Raw genomic sequence first — 17,262 nt, 5'->3', positions numbered from 1 at the left:
ATTGGTACCGTTTTTAATATAAGGACTCCCAAATCCCTTGAGGGGTGGAAGAGATGAAGAAAGTTTGTATGTATTTAGATACTGATGTTCAAAGTGACATCTCTAAAGTGTATCTTTACCTGCAACTTAAGATTCAGGAATGAAGGTTACTCTATGGATACGAATGCACATGAGAGGCTTTCACAGATGCTTTTTACAGCCAGAGAGTCTTTGTTAACAAATGACCCAAAGAAAAGTAAAGACACTACCCAGCATTTTAATTGGTGAAAATAGGAAGCCCATATAATAATTGAAACCTCCCTTTGAAATACCCTCCTGGTCATTCATTCTTTATAAAATACTTTGGGTTTTCCTGCCAATCCTCCTCAGTCTCATTCCTGGTCAGACATTTGATCCAGATGGTGATTCTATAGGTAGGTACTGCAGTTTGTAGGGAAGAGGTAACTGGTATTTTAAATTTTGCATATCATGTCCTTACTGTTAGGTCCCCAAATGTCTCAGTTTAAGAGAGAGAGCAAGATCAGAATGGAAAATAATTATCATATACTATTCTTTCTAGGACTATCCTATTCCTCTTTCCACACCAAACAATATAAATTCTTTGAGTATTTTTACAATGGTCTAACTTTGAGTGTTTGTATATTATTACTGTGGTTGAATATGGTGTTACTGTCAGGAGTTTGCAATTATTTTCTAGTAGCAAATCTACTTTTTGGCGTATATGTGAAAGTTCTTAACCTATGTAAGGGATGAGGCCAATTCCCAAAGCCTTGTGGACAAGTCTGAATTGCCTCTGACATTTCCAGGCATAAAAAGAGGTCAGTCTCAAAAAGGAGATGATAAAGTAATGCATTTTTCACTTGTGATTGTAAAGTACATATGTATTCATACATATTGAGTAATCTTTCTCATTTCCAACAGTAGAACGAGGCTTTGTTTATTGTCCTGGAGGTAGATGGGTGTCAATGGTAGAGTAGAAGCATTTCTGCTATGCTGAGACACCATAATATTACACACACAAATGTCCACAAGAGCACTGGAGAGCATGTGTTGAAAAAGCTATTTTAAAATGTATTTATAATGAAGGTTAAAGTATGGATTCTTTTAAATTGTCAGGTCCTGGTGTATGGAGAAGGACAGGCTCTGGTCACTACCTGGTTCACCATCTCTGGAACATGCAGCATAGTCCCTGTGCTAAAAAGGCAACTTTTCTATATTATGGCTGCTTGTGGTGTAGTTGCTCTGTGAAATAGGAGGATCCTAGTATTCTTTTCCTGCACATATACAGAAACAGTTATAATAATTAGCCCCAGTCAGAACTGGCTTCAGTTTCGTTAGTTAGGGTCATGTCATCAGAAACAATGATTACAAGAGGAAGGGGTAGCAGAATGTGATAGTGTTATCCTTTCAGTAATAAGTTTAATGTTGGCATAATCGTTTCTGTCATTGGATACTAGAGAAACAAAAAGAGGAAACTAGTTAAGTTTAAAAAAGTAAAAGTAAATCTTTTTAAAGATATTGATCACTGCAAAAGTCTCATGAGATACATCTCTACTATCCATGAGATTACAAGAAGGGTAGAAGGTGTAAATTTAACATCTGGTGTGCCTCAATATCATGCCATTGTAAAATGAACAATACCTACGTTGGACAAGAATGAAACTTCCACATTTTAGATCACTTTCCACTGGTGAGACTTTCTAAAATGCGGGCATATGTATATCTTACCTACTCACATTTGCCAGCTCCATGTAAAGTGAATACCAGTTTTTAAAACAAAAAAATATAATTATTTTGTAGCTCAGATTGTTCAGGCTCTGCTTTCATTTCTGGATTGAATGCAAGAGCAGGTATCCTGTTTGGATGTCTGACTCAGTCCAGCAGAACCTTGCCTTAGGAAATTATGTTAGCAAATGACATTTTAGCTCCTCTGACCTTTTTTTTTTTAAGAGAGAGTATGAAAGGAAAGAGCCACCAAAATCTTAATGGGGTGTAAAATTGGCCCTGAAAGAATCGAGTAAAATTTGTATTTGGATCTCCCACTCTGTTGGCAGGTGCTCTAACCACTGGGATATTGGGCTAAAATAACAGTTTTCTTTCCTCTTAATTCTACTTCTAATCAAGTATGAGTGCAGGGTAGTTCTGTTTTACCACAAGGCAAAATAGAATTCCAAATGTTGAATAAGTGCCCCAAACTCCAGGTACATACATGTAGGGATACAAGTTAAAATAGGATTTAGCTCCTTGTATCTGCAGCAAGCAGGCTATTACTAGCTCCCCTATCACCAAGGGCACCTATACAGTACACATGCCTGATGTCTGCTCTGATGTGTGCTAATTAGTTTGCTAGATTAATCGAGTCTGTAAGAGGGTACTAATTAGCATGTTCCAGCAGCCTTGGCATTTCGTGTATTCAGCATCCCTGCTCTTCAAAATGGTGGTGGGACACTTTAACTAAAGCTCATCCAAAGAGCAGGTATTTTGCCATTTTGAAGCATGGGATGCTGAATACCCAAGACACTGGGGGCACTTTAATTGAAGTAGCTCCCAAGAGCCACTGTAATTAAAGTGCCCTCCCCACAACCCTGGAGCACATGTAAAGACACCCTAAGTGGTGAGGCCAAGTAACAACAACCTAGAGCAATGATTCTTAATCTTGTTAGACTTGGGGCACCTTCATAAAATACTGTCCCTTGGTTTTCATTTTTTTTTTGATGACAGAAAAATAATAGACCCTTTCTTCTTTTGCAAAGAAGTCAGACCACAACAGATCAGAATGCATTTCAAACTATGAATTTCTTTGAAATTGTTGTTTATCTTGTGAATCATGTATACACACCTAACAGAGCAAACATTACAGTGCCCTTGAAAAGATCACGAGGCACCCCAGGGTGCCAGGGCACCCTAGTTGAGAATCACTGCTATACAGTCTGCTATTTCGGTATAAACTGCTCTTTTGTCTGCTGCTGATCCAATTTACATTAGTATATAAAACTGGTGTACAATTTATAGGAATGTATAAAACTGATTTACCCGTGTGAATGTGTTGTGTATCCAGTTTAAATGTAGCTCTAAAGAAACAACTCTTTGATTTGCCAGAAGTTAGGCTTTGGTTCAGCTGGATCTCTTTTCTGATTTTTCTCTCTCTCTCCCTCCCTTCTTGTTCCCATTATTGGCTGTATCTGGGTTGGCTGTATCTGGGTTTGCTTCTACCATCACTAGCTTTTATGTGGGCCTTCCATGTTTCTCTGGTCTCAAGGAAAGTAAAATATTTAGCAAGAATTTGTTCCGTGTCCTTGGTGGGCTTTTGAAGTTATCCTGAATATCAAGAAACACCTATAATATTAAAGATGTTTAGATAATAGAAGAACATTTCCCAGCTGTGAAGTCACCAAATAAACATTAGTGATGCTTGATACAAAGTTACATACATTTGTGGAAGGAATAGAATTGAGCCCTTCCTGCTACATACTTTTGTTTTCTTTGACCACAGGATAATCGGTGAGTTCTAAGCTGGACAAAAGAACTACTTTCTCCTTTGTTTCAATATTCTGTTGTTTCCTATAGGTGACTGATTTTGGTTTAGCTGTACAAAAGGCAGCTCGCAGTGAAACCATGTTTCAGTCTACTTGTGGAACGCCTATTTACATGGGTAAGTTCATTTCTTAATATAGTTTAAGAATTATAAATTGCCAGGTTGTTCCTAATACGCAACCATTGAAAGAGAGCTTTCTTCTAAGCTTCATCTATCAGGAGATTTTCCTTTATTTTAGGAATTGCTCTGCCAGTCCAAATCAATAATCATCTAGTCTGGGATGGTGACTGACTTCCACAGTATATACTTTGGAAGCATATACAAGTAACTGTAATGGATAATAAGGTGCTAGTAAAGCAGTTTATTTTTCTAGCATAGACACAAAGCTTTGTTACTGTGAGGACTTGTATTCCTTATAGTATTTTCTGTATTATGTAAAGGTTATTTGTAGTAGCAATATACATGTTTAATCCACTTTCGAATCCTTCTAATATTTGGTGTCTCCTGTGGGATCAAATTCTATAACCTAAAAATATTTAGGTTTTTTCTCAGCATAACACAGCTGTTGGATAGTAACAGTGCATGCAACTTCCATTGTGTTCAAGTGTCCTTCCTCTCTGTGGTCTGCAAGAGGGCAAGCCAAAAAGGTCTGAGGTCCTGAAGAGGGAGCTCACACTGTGGATCCAAGGAAAACAAACATTACCTCTATTTAAAATAAAAATGTTTTCCTTCTCACTTGTCCATTAAAACAGTATTTTGGTAGCAATTGTGTCCACTAGAAGGATAGCAGAGATCAAGACTGGTGTGGCAAGATCATAGCCAACAAAGAAGGGTTAACATTGAGACTTCATCTTAAGTTTCTGTGCAAAACAATCTATGATTTTCTTCTCAAGGAGGTGATTCACCTTGTTTTTTGTCCCTAAGGCATGCTATAATTGAAGGTAAGCTAAGGTACATACTTTAGACATTGGTAGAAAGCTGGCCTCCTCCTGTCCAGAAAAAATGATATTAGGGTATCCCCTCTCTTATATGTAGCTTTTGCAAAAACAGTGAAGAGTCTGTGTGTTTTGACCTCAAGAATTTCTAATTGGCTTCCTGCCTGTATCAGAGTATGTCAAGTTAAGGTCCACCAGAAAGAGTAACAGGCTACTCGGCAAACACAAGCAGGCTCCATAGCTTTTTTTAAAGGAATATACCTATAGTAGATATATGTAAGGCATGTACATGTCCCTTTTCACAGCATTCCTTTCTTTTAGAAGCATTATGACCTGATGCTTCTTTTGGAAAGACTGCTTTGTGTTTATTATTTAATTAGACTCCAAGTCCCCACCTCTGTCAGTTCAGGTCACTTCTTGTGAATTACAGTACTATGCTTGGAAAGTAGATGGAAAAGCACTTAAAGTAAAAACATTTACTCAGTAGGTGTGCGCGAAGCAGGCAGTATTAGATTTGGATTTGGATTCAGCCCGATTTGGGGGACAATGATTCAATTTGCTGATTCTAATCACTGTCCCGATTCAATTTGGCCAAATCGGGAGATTCAATTCAGATTCGGATAATCAGTGATTCGGCCATAGACACAGATTTTTTCTTTTCTACGTACCTTGAGGTACCAGGTGCAGCTCGTGAACACTGAGATGGTGGGGCGGATGGAGCGTCCCATGGGTGTGCGGGGGTGTGACACCACAGGATATGGACGCAGGGTCTGGCATCCTGAGGACATCCACTTGTCCTGCTGGTGCCAGAGTGGGCATCAGTCGACAGACTCAGGTCAGGCTCCTGCCCGTTATCTTGCCTGCCATGTCTTTGATGATTTTTAATTAAGGCTGGGAGTGTGGTGGTTTTCCCCGACCCAAAGCCAGCTGATGCTTGTTCAGGTGGACAGTGCGACCCGGCAAAAAAATAAAGGAAATGGGAAAAATAAAGGAAAAAAACCTCCAAGAGCTGACAGCGTCACCTCTGTTTTCTTCTTTGTTCTCTTGCTGAGCCTCTCAATTGTGACTACAGTGACCGAGCGTTTTCTTCCCGCTCCTCCACTGATGCTGACACGCCAGCTTAATCCCACACCTGCCGAAGCCAATTGACGTGGAGCCGGGGTTTCTGCTCTCACTTTCTCTCTCTCTTTTTTTTTTTTCTCTGAGCTCCTCCGAGCTGTGAAGACCCAATGGGTCTTTTGCCCCTTTCCCGGGGGCAGGCGGGTGGTTCTTCCTGCTGCCGCCCCTGCTCTCTTTCTCCCCTATGTGTCTCTTTCCCCTCTTGCTGCTGCCTGCTGCCGGAAATAGCTTTTGGCCCCGTATTTGCACCAATTTGGCGCACCCAAAGAGTCAATAAAGCTCTGTGGGAGCAGATTGGGAAATTCCTCCAGAGCACAACCGGGCTGTGATGGCCACACAGGTCTCATTTGGGTCTCCCGGTGATGCGGATGCTCCTGACCTTCCCACAGGAGGTCCCCCGTGCACTCAGAGGCAGACCCAGAAGTGGACTGGTAGTACCGGACCCCAGGTGCCTCCCCAGATCCAGGAGGCACCAGTTGCCGAGCCGGGGGGCAGAGGGGTCCCCCATGTGCTCCGCAGCAGACCCGGAAGTGGACTGGAAGTACTTCTGGTCCACTTACGGGTTTGCTGCTGAGTGCACGGGGGACCCCCTCGTGCTCTCGTGAGACACTATATCTGCCCCACCATATCAGCGTTCACAAGCTGCGCCTGGTACCTCAAGGTACATAGAAAAAACATAAAGCTGTGTCTATGACCGAATCTCTCCAAATGAATTCGGAGGCTTCTGATTCAATTCGGAGAGATTAATAGGTCTCCTGATTCAATTCAGATTTGGAGATTTGGCCGCTGAATGAGGCGGAATCTCCTCTGAATCGTTTCAGCGACTGAAGCTTTGCACAGCCCTATTACTCAGTTTACAGTAACTGTAGTCCTTTGGGGTGTGTTGTGTCCATATGTGTTCCAAGACCTACCTCCTTCCCTGCTTCCAGGGAATCTTAGAACAACTGGTTCTTCATTGACAAAGGAATTGAGAAATACAGGTCAAGAGATGGAAGCCTGAGGACAGTTATAGGCCAGATGTGGCTCCAGTGAACACTGCTGGCCAAAAGAATCCCAACTCCAATGGACAGGTTACAAGCGTACTGTCAGTGAAACGTGTATGGTTGAACTCCTAAAGGACCACTCCTACTGTTTGGGGGTTTTCCCCATCAAATTTCACTTTCTTAGATAAAATAGAGGGTATGAAGGCCACAACTTTTTATAAACTATGCTGTGGAAAAAGGCAAAGTGGGATTAAACATTAAAACAGCTTTAAGGGACATGCCATATGAATGGTGCATCCAATCCCTTGTGTCTTGATGGTGACCAGTACCTTTTAAGGAAGTTAAAAGAAACACTGAAGTACATGATTATGGAATTACCTAAGTAAAGGCATTTTCCTCAAATACCCACTTTTACCTCTGCCTGACAAGAAATAGTGTACTGCTTCTACATGGGTTTTTTTTGTATCCTGTGTAAAGTGCTATGTTTATTTTCATTATCCAATTCTGAATGCTTTTTTGAATTACATTAAGCTGCAGTGATATATTCTAGCAATGCATTTCACAGATTGATTGTCTGATTATGGATTGTATAACAAATTAAAGCAAAAAAGAAATCTTCCAAAGAAGATAATGAAGTGCCCAATGGCATTTCAACCAAAAAAAATGGTATTACAATATATATTAAAAGGAGGGGGTTGCATAGGTTGAAATGACTTTGTGATAAGCAGCTAACCTTTACAGCTACTCTGAGAAATTGCTGTTCTTTCCGTTAAATGTATAACAAGTACAAACTAAACATTTAAAAATACTTTGGACAGATACCTCTGGTGTTCTAATTCCATTGATTGGATTGGAGTTCACCAAGAGGGATCTGCATCTTATTGTGTTGGGCACTAAAATCTAGACTTTCCCCAAGTCTAGTATTTTTACATTGTACTAGGTGAGTGAAATGACAAATATCAGCAAGACTTCCAATACTTGTGTACCAGTTGTGATATGTAGTTAAAGTTAGACTTCATAGTTTCTTGACAGTAATTTGGTATCTTTAAAACAAGACTCATGCTTTGAAAAGGGGACTTCAAATAAATGTAGAATGTCATATGGTGCACTAAAATGTTTTTGAGTGTATACATGGATAAATGAAATGTATACATTTGTTATAATTTTCCATGTATAGAATCTAATTATTGGAGGGTCATTTTAACTTCATCCCTGTCACCACTGTAACAGGGAAAGCAGGGGGGCACAAGGATGGCAGGTGGAGGGAGGTCAAGCAACTTCACCTCTGCCCCTTGCCCTCTCACACCATGGCCCTGCCATCTGCCTGCCTTTGCAGTCTCCAGAGCCTGCTGGATCTGGAGCCAGAGCAAGGGTAAGAGGCAGACAGGGCATGATGGGTTGGGGGGGGGAAGAGTTGGTGCAGTGGGTGGCAGGTTGGGAAGCAGAGGGTGGGGGTTGGGGGGGTGGGAAGTAGATGGAGGCGGAGGGGCAGGCAACAGCTGCGGATCCAGTTTTGATCCTCGATTGGGGCAAGAGCCAGAGCCACAGCAGCTGTTAAATGGGGGGAAAAAACACATCTTGCATTCAATTTAATATGGTAATCAGGCATTGTTGACTTGGCAGGACTGCTATACTAAGGCAACGAGCATGCTTTTGCTCCAGTCCTGCCTAGATGCATAAAGCAGTTAACTTTTTTTTCTTCCTGGGACTAAAACATGCCATCTTCACTGATTTTGGGAATTAGGACCAAAACTCTTGATCTGAATAAATCTCATCAGACCCAAATCCAGGAGTTAAATCACCTCTAAGGAGGCCCCAAAGTAGCATTTTTTAAATGTGTATCTAAGTCAACCCAAATTGATTACTGATTTGATTATAGTTGGTGGATTTTTAAACTAGGAATTATAAATAAATAAAACTATGTGGGGGTGTTGGTTGTAGCTGTGTTAATTGAAGGACATAGGCAGACAAGGTTCTTTGGGTAAATATGATATCTTTTATTAGACCAACTAAAAAGTTGGAAAAATTGTTCTTTGCAAGCTGTTGGGCACAAACACCTGAAGAAGGCTGTTTGCACCCAAAACTTGCAAAGAACAACTTTTCCAACTTTTTAGTTGGTGTAATAAAAGGTATCGCATGTACCAAAAGAACCTTGTCTGCCTAAAAGTAGTTTGAACATTTAAATGTTTTTCATGTTCAGAACTCTTTACTGTTTTATTTTGTATACTTGAGGATATATGTTAGATGATACCAATGCTTATTATTTTTCAAGAAGGAAACGTATTTCTGTGGTGTCAGGCAATACTGAAAATGAGGATTTTATAAATAATAGTTTAATAGCTTAGTATGGAAAAACAATACCATGTTTAATCGCACAGTTAATATCACAGTGTCACCATTCCTTTAGCAGCTCAACAATAAAAGTGAAGACACATCAGCATGAATTAAGGCCTGTACATTATTCATTTAAACATCTGCTGTTGGTTCCATTTTTCATATGGGAATAAATTATATCACGTCAGCACATTCTTCATGCTTTGTGTTTAAGCATTTAAAAGTAATTTTTTGTATTATTAATATTATTTTTTTCTGCTTGGTTGGCAGCTCCAGAAGTTATCAGTGCCCATGACTATAGCCAGCAGTGTGACATTTGGAGCATAGGCGTCATTATGTACATGCTGTGAGTACCTCGTAAAATTAATATAAAGGGTACTGCCCCTTTATAATAGAAATGTTTATGAGTTTGAACTAAAATAAAAAGTTAACTTAGATGCAAAAGGTTATACCACAACAAATATCTGGACTAAGTGCATATACCCATTTGTATATAAATATGATACAAATATAAAAAAGTCACAATTTTACTCTAATTTTAAAAGTTTGAGTCTAGTTTACTAATCTATTTTATAGTTTTAGAAATTAGAAATAATAGCATTTTATGTAATAACTCAAATTACAGAATGTAATTCTGTAAAATTAATCTAAGGGTTTGAGCTCTGGCTTTCTAACCTGTTGGTTTAAGGTGTATATGAGAAAGTAGCTATTGACTTGCAAATTACAGACCAAATCACCAACACAAGTACAGAACCCTAGGAAAGAGGCTGCAGTGTCTCCGGGTATAGTGTACAGGACTACTGCTTCCTCTCTTGTCAGCTTTAGTGGTTAGCAACCATGATGTTCCAGGGATGCAAGGTTATCTTGTACGGATTGTTTGCTCCCTTGACAACTATTAAACCATGTTGCTGTTGGAGGGGAAAATCAGGCCTTGCAATTACAATAGTGATGATGTTAAAATTCCTTCTTATTTTATTGACATTATCAAGCTTAGCTGGCAGAATGTTAATTGTTACAGAAATCATTATGAAATTGTGATGTTATTTTTCACAAGAGAAAATAGCTCAAAATTAGGTATATTATCTGAAAAATATCTGCATATCTCAATTACTGAAAATATATTGCAAAAAAAATACTGAAGGCATTCTCTGCATAGGATAGTTATCAAATCTACCCTTAGTCTTTTCTTTTCCAGAATAAAATAACTCCAGTTGATTCAGCCATTCCTCATAAGTTTTGCCTCCCAGGCCCCTAATCATTTTTGCCACTCTGGTTTGACTCTTTCCAAACTATCCACATCCTTCTTGAAGTGTGGCCCCCAAAACTGGACAACATACTCCAGGTGAGGTCTCACCAGTACTGAATCACTCCCCTTGATTTGTAAGTGACACTCGGGTTAATACAACCCAGGATGCTGTTGACTTTTTTGTGCAACAAGCAGAGCTGGCCTCTCGGGTGGGCGAGTGCCCAGAGTGCTATGGCCAGGGGGTCACCTCACGCACACACGCACGTGAGGAGCTCACACTCACAGCAACTCTCTCCCTCTGCCCCAGGCAAGAGAAGCAGTGCATAACCCAGCCCAGCCCTCACCCCCACCTCCAGCCAGTGATCAGGAGGAGCTGGGCTGGGCAGTGCAGGCAGCAGCACCATGCTGCTCCACCTCCCTGCTAGACTGTGCCCCTGCTCATTTGCCTCTGCTTGCAGCAGTGCTGATGACTTGGGAGGGGGTGCTAATATGCAAGTTCATACAGGGCGCCATTTTCCCTGAGGTTGGCTCTGTAACAAGAGTACCTTGTTGTCTCATATTTAGTTTATGGTCTACTGTATGGTTTACTTAGATCCTTCTCTGTAGTACAGCAGCCTAGCCAGTCATTCCCCAGTCTGTACATAATTAAAGTGCAACATTGCTTATACTGCTCTCGCTATCATTATAGATTTGTGTATTTTTAATCTCTCTCTATCTCTTTAATCTCTCTTGGACCTTGTCTTGTAAGCTGCTGTCTTCCTAGTTCATGGCTTTAATGCAGTGAATTTAGAGTCTTCCTTTATAGTATTTGATTCACTGGTAAGCTTTCTATCCTATGACTTTTGTACCTCTGTTGCATGCAACCTGATCTTTTATGACAGTCTTTTTAAAGCAGGCACATGTGAACACATGCAATTCCCATTCTCTTCTCTTCTCTTTTATCTTTCTTTTCCATCTGTTCCTCAGTTTTTTTTTCCTGCACAGTTAACCCACCTTGGTTTAGTTCACAGCATGAAAAAGTCCTCACAGCTTTATCTCCTTTATTCTTATTTTTTATTTCTAGCATGCACTGTATTGTGTGTACTTTTTATGGTGATTCAGTATCAGTTTTATAGGTATACTTTATGGTATTAATGTTGGCATCCTAGTAGTTATATTTGAACAACATACTACAGTGGAATAAATTATAAAATGGGCAGTAGAAATTGGGTAGTTTGAATTCACGGCTCAGAACTTATAAGATTCAGAGCACTGAATTGTGTTGCTCACAACTTCTGACCCTATTTCTTAATTAGTAATATAAATATTTTTAAAAATTAGCATTTTATAATCACAATAGTGTCAGAACAATGTGGTATTAATTCACACCTAGTTTGGTTGACAATAAAAAAATGAACATAATGAATGTGAATTAATAGAATGCAATTCACATTCTTTTTATTGCACAATTTGGAGAAAATCATTGGATATTCTAGTTTTAATTTTGTTTTTACAAATAGTTCATCCCTCCACCTCAATGTAATAGCTGGGCTTCTGGTACTGCCCTAATAGGTTTAAAGAAACTATTACAAATATTACTGCCACTGTCAAAACTTTGACCCTTCTAAGCTGTAGTTAATGTCTCCCTATTAATTTGCTAGCTGCTAATGTTCTTGCAAGGCATGCAGATCATAGTATCATAGGAAAGTAGGGCTGGAAGGAGTCTTATAAGATCATCTAGTTCAGCCCTGTGTTCAATGCAGGATCATCCCTGACTAAACGATCCCAGCCAAGTGTCTGTCCAACCTGCTCTTGAAAACTTCCAAGGATGGAGACTCCACAGTTTTTTTTAGGTAGCCTGTTCCAATGCTTAGCCACCCTCATAGTCAGAAAGTTCTTCTTAATCTCTAACCTAAATTTCCACTACAGTTTGAGACTATTACTCCTAGTCCTGTCCCCTTCAGTCATGGAGAAAAGCCCATTTGTATCCTTTTTGTAATTGCCCTTCAGATATCTGAGAACTGTTATCAAATCCCCCCTCAATCTTTATTTTTCCAGACTAAATTACGGTACTTTTTTTTAGCCTTTCCTCATAAGTCTTGTTCTTAGGCCCTTAATCGTCAATCTGTGCTGGACTTTTTCCAAATTGTCCATATGCTTTGTTGAAGTGTGGGGACCAAAACTGGATACAGTATTCTAGGTGAGTCCTCACCTGTGCTGAATAGAGTGGAAAAATCATTTCCCTTGACTTGTAAGTGGCACTCCTGTTAATACAGGCCAGTGTGTTGTTGGCTGTTACTCAGATTATGGTCTAATGTAGCTCTCAGGTCCTTCTTTGTGGTACTAAAGCCTAGCTAGTCACTCATTCTCTAGTCCGTATTTGTGCATGCAGGTATTCTGTCCCAAATGCAATCTTTGCTCCCGTTCCTGATTAATCTCATTTAATTGATTGCAGACCATTTCTCTAGTCTGTCCAGGTCATTCTGGATGTTAGTTAGCCCTTCCTTCCAGAGTGGGTACACTCTATCTTGGTACCAAGTATATTATTGCCGTGGCAGATTTGATCTCTACCTATCTGGAGAACACAAGCCCTGAGGTGACTCATGAAATCAGTTTTCTTCAACATTAATATACTGACCTGCTTCTGCATAATAGGGTATATGCCAGCATGATGTATTTTTAATATATAATTTAAACCAAGATATACTTTAAAATTCCTATTATATTTCTATTTCTGCATATACTAATAGAAACAGAAACAATAGTAACCAATGGAAATAAAATAATTAAAACAGAGGTGGGTTAGTTCATTCATGGAATAGATGAGCAAAGGAATCTTCCTGCCTTGTGCTCTGCATGTGTTGTCTAAATCCTGCTGTCTGCAGGTAATGGGTGAGGAGCTTCTTTTCCATATGAAGTCAGCACAGGAGAATTTCTCTGCAGCTGTTCAGAATGTGCTAATAGAGACAGCTAGCATGCTGGCTCATGCAACACCTCTCCAAAGACCTCTGGATAAGGTGACAAATCTAAACCCCCCTCTCCCTCCACACCAGCTGGCTGATAGTGGCAAACACTAACTGACTACAGATGTATGATGCACACTCTCGCTTAAGTGCGCAGGAAAGTTCAACATATCACCCCAACATCATGCCTTACTAGACCTAGTATTGGCAACAGGGGATGTAATGGTAGGGGACCTATAGATCAGTGGTGACCTGGGGGACAGTGACCACCAAATAATAGAATTCATCATAAGGCGTAGAGTGGGTAAGGTAACTAGTAGGGTGGAAGAGCTAGACTTTAGGAAGGCTGACTTCAGCGAACTCAGGTGTTTAGTCAATGACGCACTGCAGAGTAAGAGATTTGGAGAGATGGGAGCCCAGAAAGGGTGGCTGTGCCTTAAGGAAACGATCCTTCGGCACAGAGGGAGACAATCCCGATGCGGGGGGAAAGGGGCCAAGAGTCTTCCCTGGCTGACCAGAGAAATCCAGAGCAGCCTAAGGGCAAAAAGCGGGGCATATAAGCAGTGGAAACAGAGAGAGATTACTGAAGAGGAGTATACCTCCTCAGCTTGCAGTTGTAGGGAGGCAGTTAGAAAGGCCGAAGCTACCATGGAGCTGAGGATGGCATCCCAAGTTAAGGATAACAAAAATTTATTTTTCAGATATATGGGGAGTAAAAGGAAGGCCCAGGGCAGAATAGGACCACTACTGAATGGGCAAAAGCAATTGGTGACAGACGGGGGACAAGGCTGAACTCCTCAATGAGTTATTTGCCTCAGTGTTCCTAAATGAGGGGCGAGACAAGTCTCACAGTGGGATTGTAGAGAGGCAAGAGCAGGGTGCCAGACTACCAAGCATTGACCCTGAGATGTTGCAGGGTCATTTGGAAGAACTGGATGCGTTTAAGTCGGCAGGCCCAGATGAGCTCCATCCGAGGGTGCTGAAGGCACTGGCTGATGTTCTTGCACAGCCACTGGCAAGAATATTTAAGCACTCGTAGTGCACAGACCAGGTCCCGGAGGACTGGAAAAGGGCCAATGTGGTCCCTATTTTCAAGAAGGGGAGAAAGGAGGATCCAGGCCAGTCAGTCTCACCTCCATCCTTGGCACAGTCTTTGAAAAGATTATTAAGGCTCATATATGCGAGAGCCCAGCAGGAAAAATTATGCTGAGGGGAAACCAGCACGGGTCCGTAGCAGGTAGATCATGCCTGACTAATCTAGTCTCTTTTTATGACCAGGTTACAAAACACCTGGATGCAGGAGTAGGGGTTGACATCGTTTACTTAGACTTCAGGAAGGCCTTTGATACGGTATCCCACCCCATACTGGTGAACAAGTTAAGAGGCTGTGACTTGGATGATTACACAGTCCGGTGGGTGGCAAGTTGACTAGAGGGTTGTACCCAGAGAGTGGTAGTGGATGGGTCGGTATCGACCTGGAAGGACGTGGGCGGTGGGGTCCCACAGGGCTCGGTCCTTGGACTGATACTCTTCAATGTCTTCATCAGTAACTTGGATGAGGAAGTGAAGTGTACTCTGTCCAAGTTTGGGGATGGTACAAAACTGTGGGGAGAAGTGGACACACCAGAGGGCAGGGAACAACTACAGGCAGACCCGGACAGGTTGGACAAATGGGCAGAAAACAATAGAATGCAATTTAACAAGGAGAAATGCAAAGTGCTGTACATGGGGAGGAAAAATGTCCAGCACACCTACTGCCTAGGAAATGATCTGCTCAGCAGCACGGAAGTGGAAAGGGATCTTGGAGTCGTCAGTGTGATGAAGTCATCAGAAAAGCTAACTGTACTTTATCATGCATCAGCAGATGCATGACAAACAGAACTAAGGAGGTGATACTTCCCCTCTATTGGGCACTGGTCAGACTGCAGTTGGAATACTGCGTCCAGTTTTGGGCGCCACACTTCAGAAGGCCAAGCCCTATAAGGAGAGACTAGAGCACCTGGACCTCTTCAGCCTCCGCAAGAGAAGGTTGAGAGGCAACCTTGTGGCTGCCTATAAATTCATCATGGGGGGCAGAAGGGAATTGGTGAGGCTCTACTCAGCAAGGTACCCCTGGGAGTCGCAAGAAATAATGGCCATAAGGTAGCAGAGAGCAGATTTAGACTGGACATTAGGAAGAACTTCTTCACAGTTCGAGTGGCCAAAATCTGGAATGGGCTCCCAAGGGAGGTGGTGCTCTCCCCTACCCTGGGGGTCTTCAAGAGGAGGTTAGATAGGCATCTGGCTGGGGTCATGAACCCAGCACTCTTTCCTGCCTATGCAGGGGGTCAGACTCGATGATCTATTGAGGTCTCTTCTGACCCTAACATCTATGAATCATGTGATAATATTCCATCCTGGTTGAGTTGATTTCTATGGTAAAAGTTACATAGGGCAGCATCTCTGCTTTCCTTCCTTTTAGGACAGGATTTGGCCTTCCCTTTGTACTGCAGAATAATGAGCTCCATCACTTGCTAATATTTACAGTGTCATAGATTAAAATGATTCATGCTTCAGGTGTTCTTGGCTTTAAATTTAGTTCTATGCAGATATAAGAACTTGGAAAGGGAAAGAGAATTGAAGGATAAAAGCATATTGAACCGTTTTTTGTTGAAGTGATTTGGAGATTAAAGCTTTGAGAAGGGAAAAAGTGCTAAAATATTAATTTTATGTTTTACCTTAAAATTAAAAATTAAAATCTAAAAGAAATTAAAAATCATAGTTCTGTACTTTGATATGAAGTGACAGACATCCTTCAGGAGATGACAATTAGGTTTTTAGCAGCTACTTCTGTGTTTTGAGAGTAGGTTTAAAAACTTAATTTGTAGCAAATAATTCATTTAATGAATTCAGGTTCTTTTTCTATTTTAAAACGATTTATAATGAGAATGTATTAATTTCTTGAAATTATTTGCCATGTTATTCTTTGTCTGCAGAATGTTTGTGATTGGCTTGTTATACTCAATATTCAAAATTTAATCTGCATTTGTTTGTTTTGGTGGAAACACGGGTCACATGACATCAGCATGTGATTTCAGGGAGCGTTAGCTCTCTGATTTGATTAGCAGAATACAGCATCAACTTTCCATTGTTGGTACTTGTTTACAAATTCAACTGTACTTGCCCTGAATTTATAATCATTTAGATTTGATGTGTCTGTGAATATTCCTGCTGGTAAATGATAATGTTCCTAGAAAGCAAACACAAAAGGTCAGGAACATAGGCAGAGCATATTCATTTATTTTATATTTCCAGCAATGTTTTCTTAGGTTTTCCCCTAGTTTTGTTTCAGGTGTTCCTTCTTTTTCCTTCCACAAGTCAGAACACAAGCAGTATTATAAAGGTTGCAGAAAACATACTGTATTATTTCCTTTAAGGGTATACTGAATTGACAGACATGAAGCACAACATTTGGTTTCAGTCATTCATTCTAATGTTTTACTAACTGTATTATGAAGCAAATTATAACTTTTAAGATTTCTTACCAAGATATACTCCGAGTACCTGTATTTTCAAAATATAAGTGCTCAGAGGCATCTCCAGATGATTTTTTTTTCTCCCCCTGACACTTCTAGTATGCTTTTTTATGTATTTGTATTGACACAGAAGTTCAGGTTATGCCAAATAAAGTAATATCCGCATTATGCCATTAATAAGGATTGATACAACTACAAATAGTAAATGACAAATTTAAAAAGAGTAATTAATTTCTGGCCAATGACTATTTAATTTTCCTATGGTGTAGACCTTTTCAGAAAAGTAGTTTTTTAAGAAGGGGTTCCACATTTGTCTCTCAATGACTAATATAACATTTTTTAGTTTATTAGTAAAAAAAATATTTTTTTCTAACTTCCAGCACCATAAACCCAAGATGAACTTTTTTGGCACATGCATTTTTGGACTGTCGGATGCTGGTATGGGGACTGTGTCACCCACAATTTGAATAGTCCCTAGTGCAATTTATTCAGTACATATTAAGGCCAGAAAGAGCCATTTTGATCATCTAGTCTGAGCTCTTGATCTGTCCAAAAACACAGGCCCATAGAATTTCATCAGTAATTCCTAACCTGAGTGTAATGACTTGCGGCTGAACTAGAGGATATATTGTAGGGGAGTATCCTGCCTTTCT

The 17,262-nt window shown here is 40.4% G+C and overlaps 1 protein-coding gene across 9 annotated transcripts in view; it reads left to right on the top strand.

The window, feature by feature from the left end:
- STK33 (serine/threonine kinase 33) overlaps positions 1-17,262 on the top strand; it is a 102,027-nt gene that overhangs the window by 73,212 nt on the left and 11,553 nt on the right. For all 9 annotated transcript variants that reach the window (XM_014602176.3, XM_019477137.2, XM_014602175.3 and 6 more), the window contains 2 exons: positions 3,568-3,652; positions 9,177-9,252. In XM_014602176.3, the coding sequence (XP_014457662.1) occupies positions 3,568-3,652; positions 9,177-9,252 (161 nt within the window). The remainder of the gene's footprint in view (positions 1-3,567; positions 3,653-9,176; positions 9,253-17,262) is intronic.

The sequence above is a fragment of the Alligator mississippiensis genome, chromosome 2, assembly GCF_030867095.1.
Source record: "Alligator mississippiensis isolate rAllMis1 chromosome 2, rAllMis1, whole genome shotgun sequence".
NCBI classification, from domain to species: Eukaryota; Metazoa; Chordata; order Crocodylia; family Alligatoridae; genus Alligator; species Alligator mississippiensis.
Note: the sequence above shows the minus strand (reverse complement) of the source record. Positions and strands in the feature narration are given on the sequence as shown.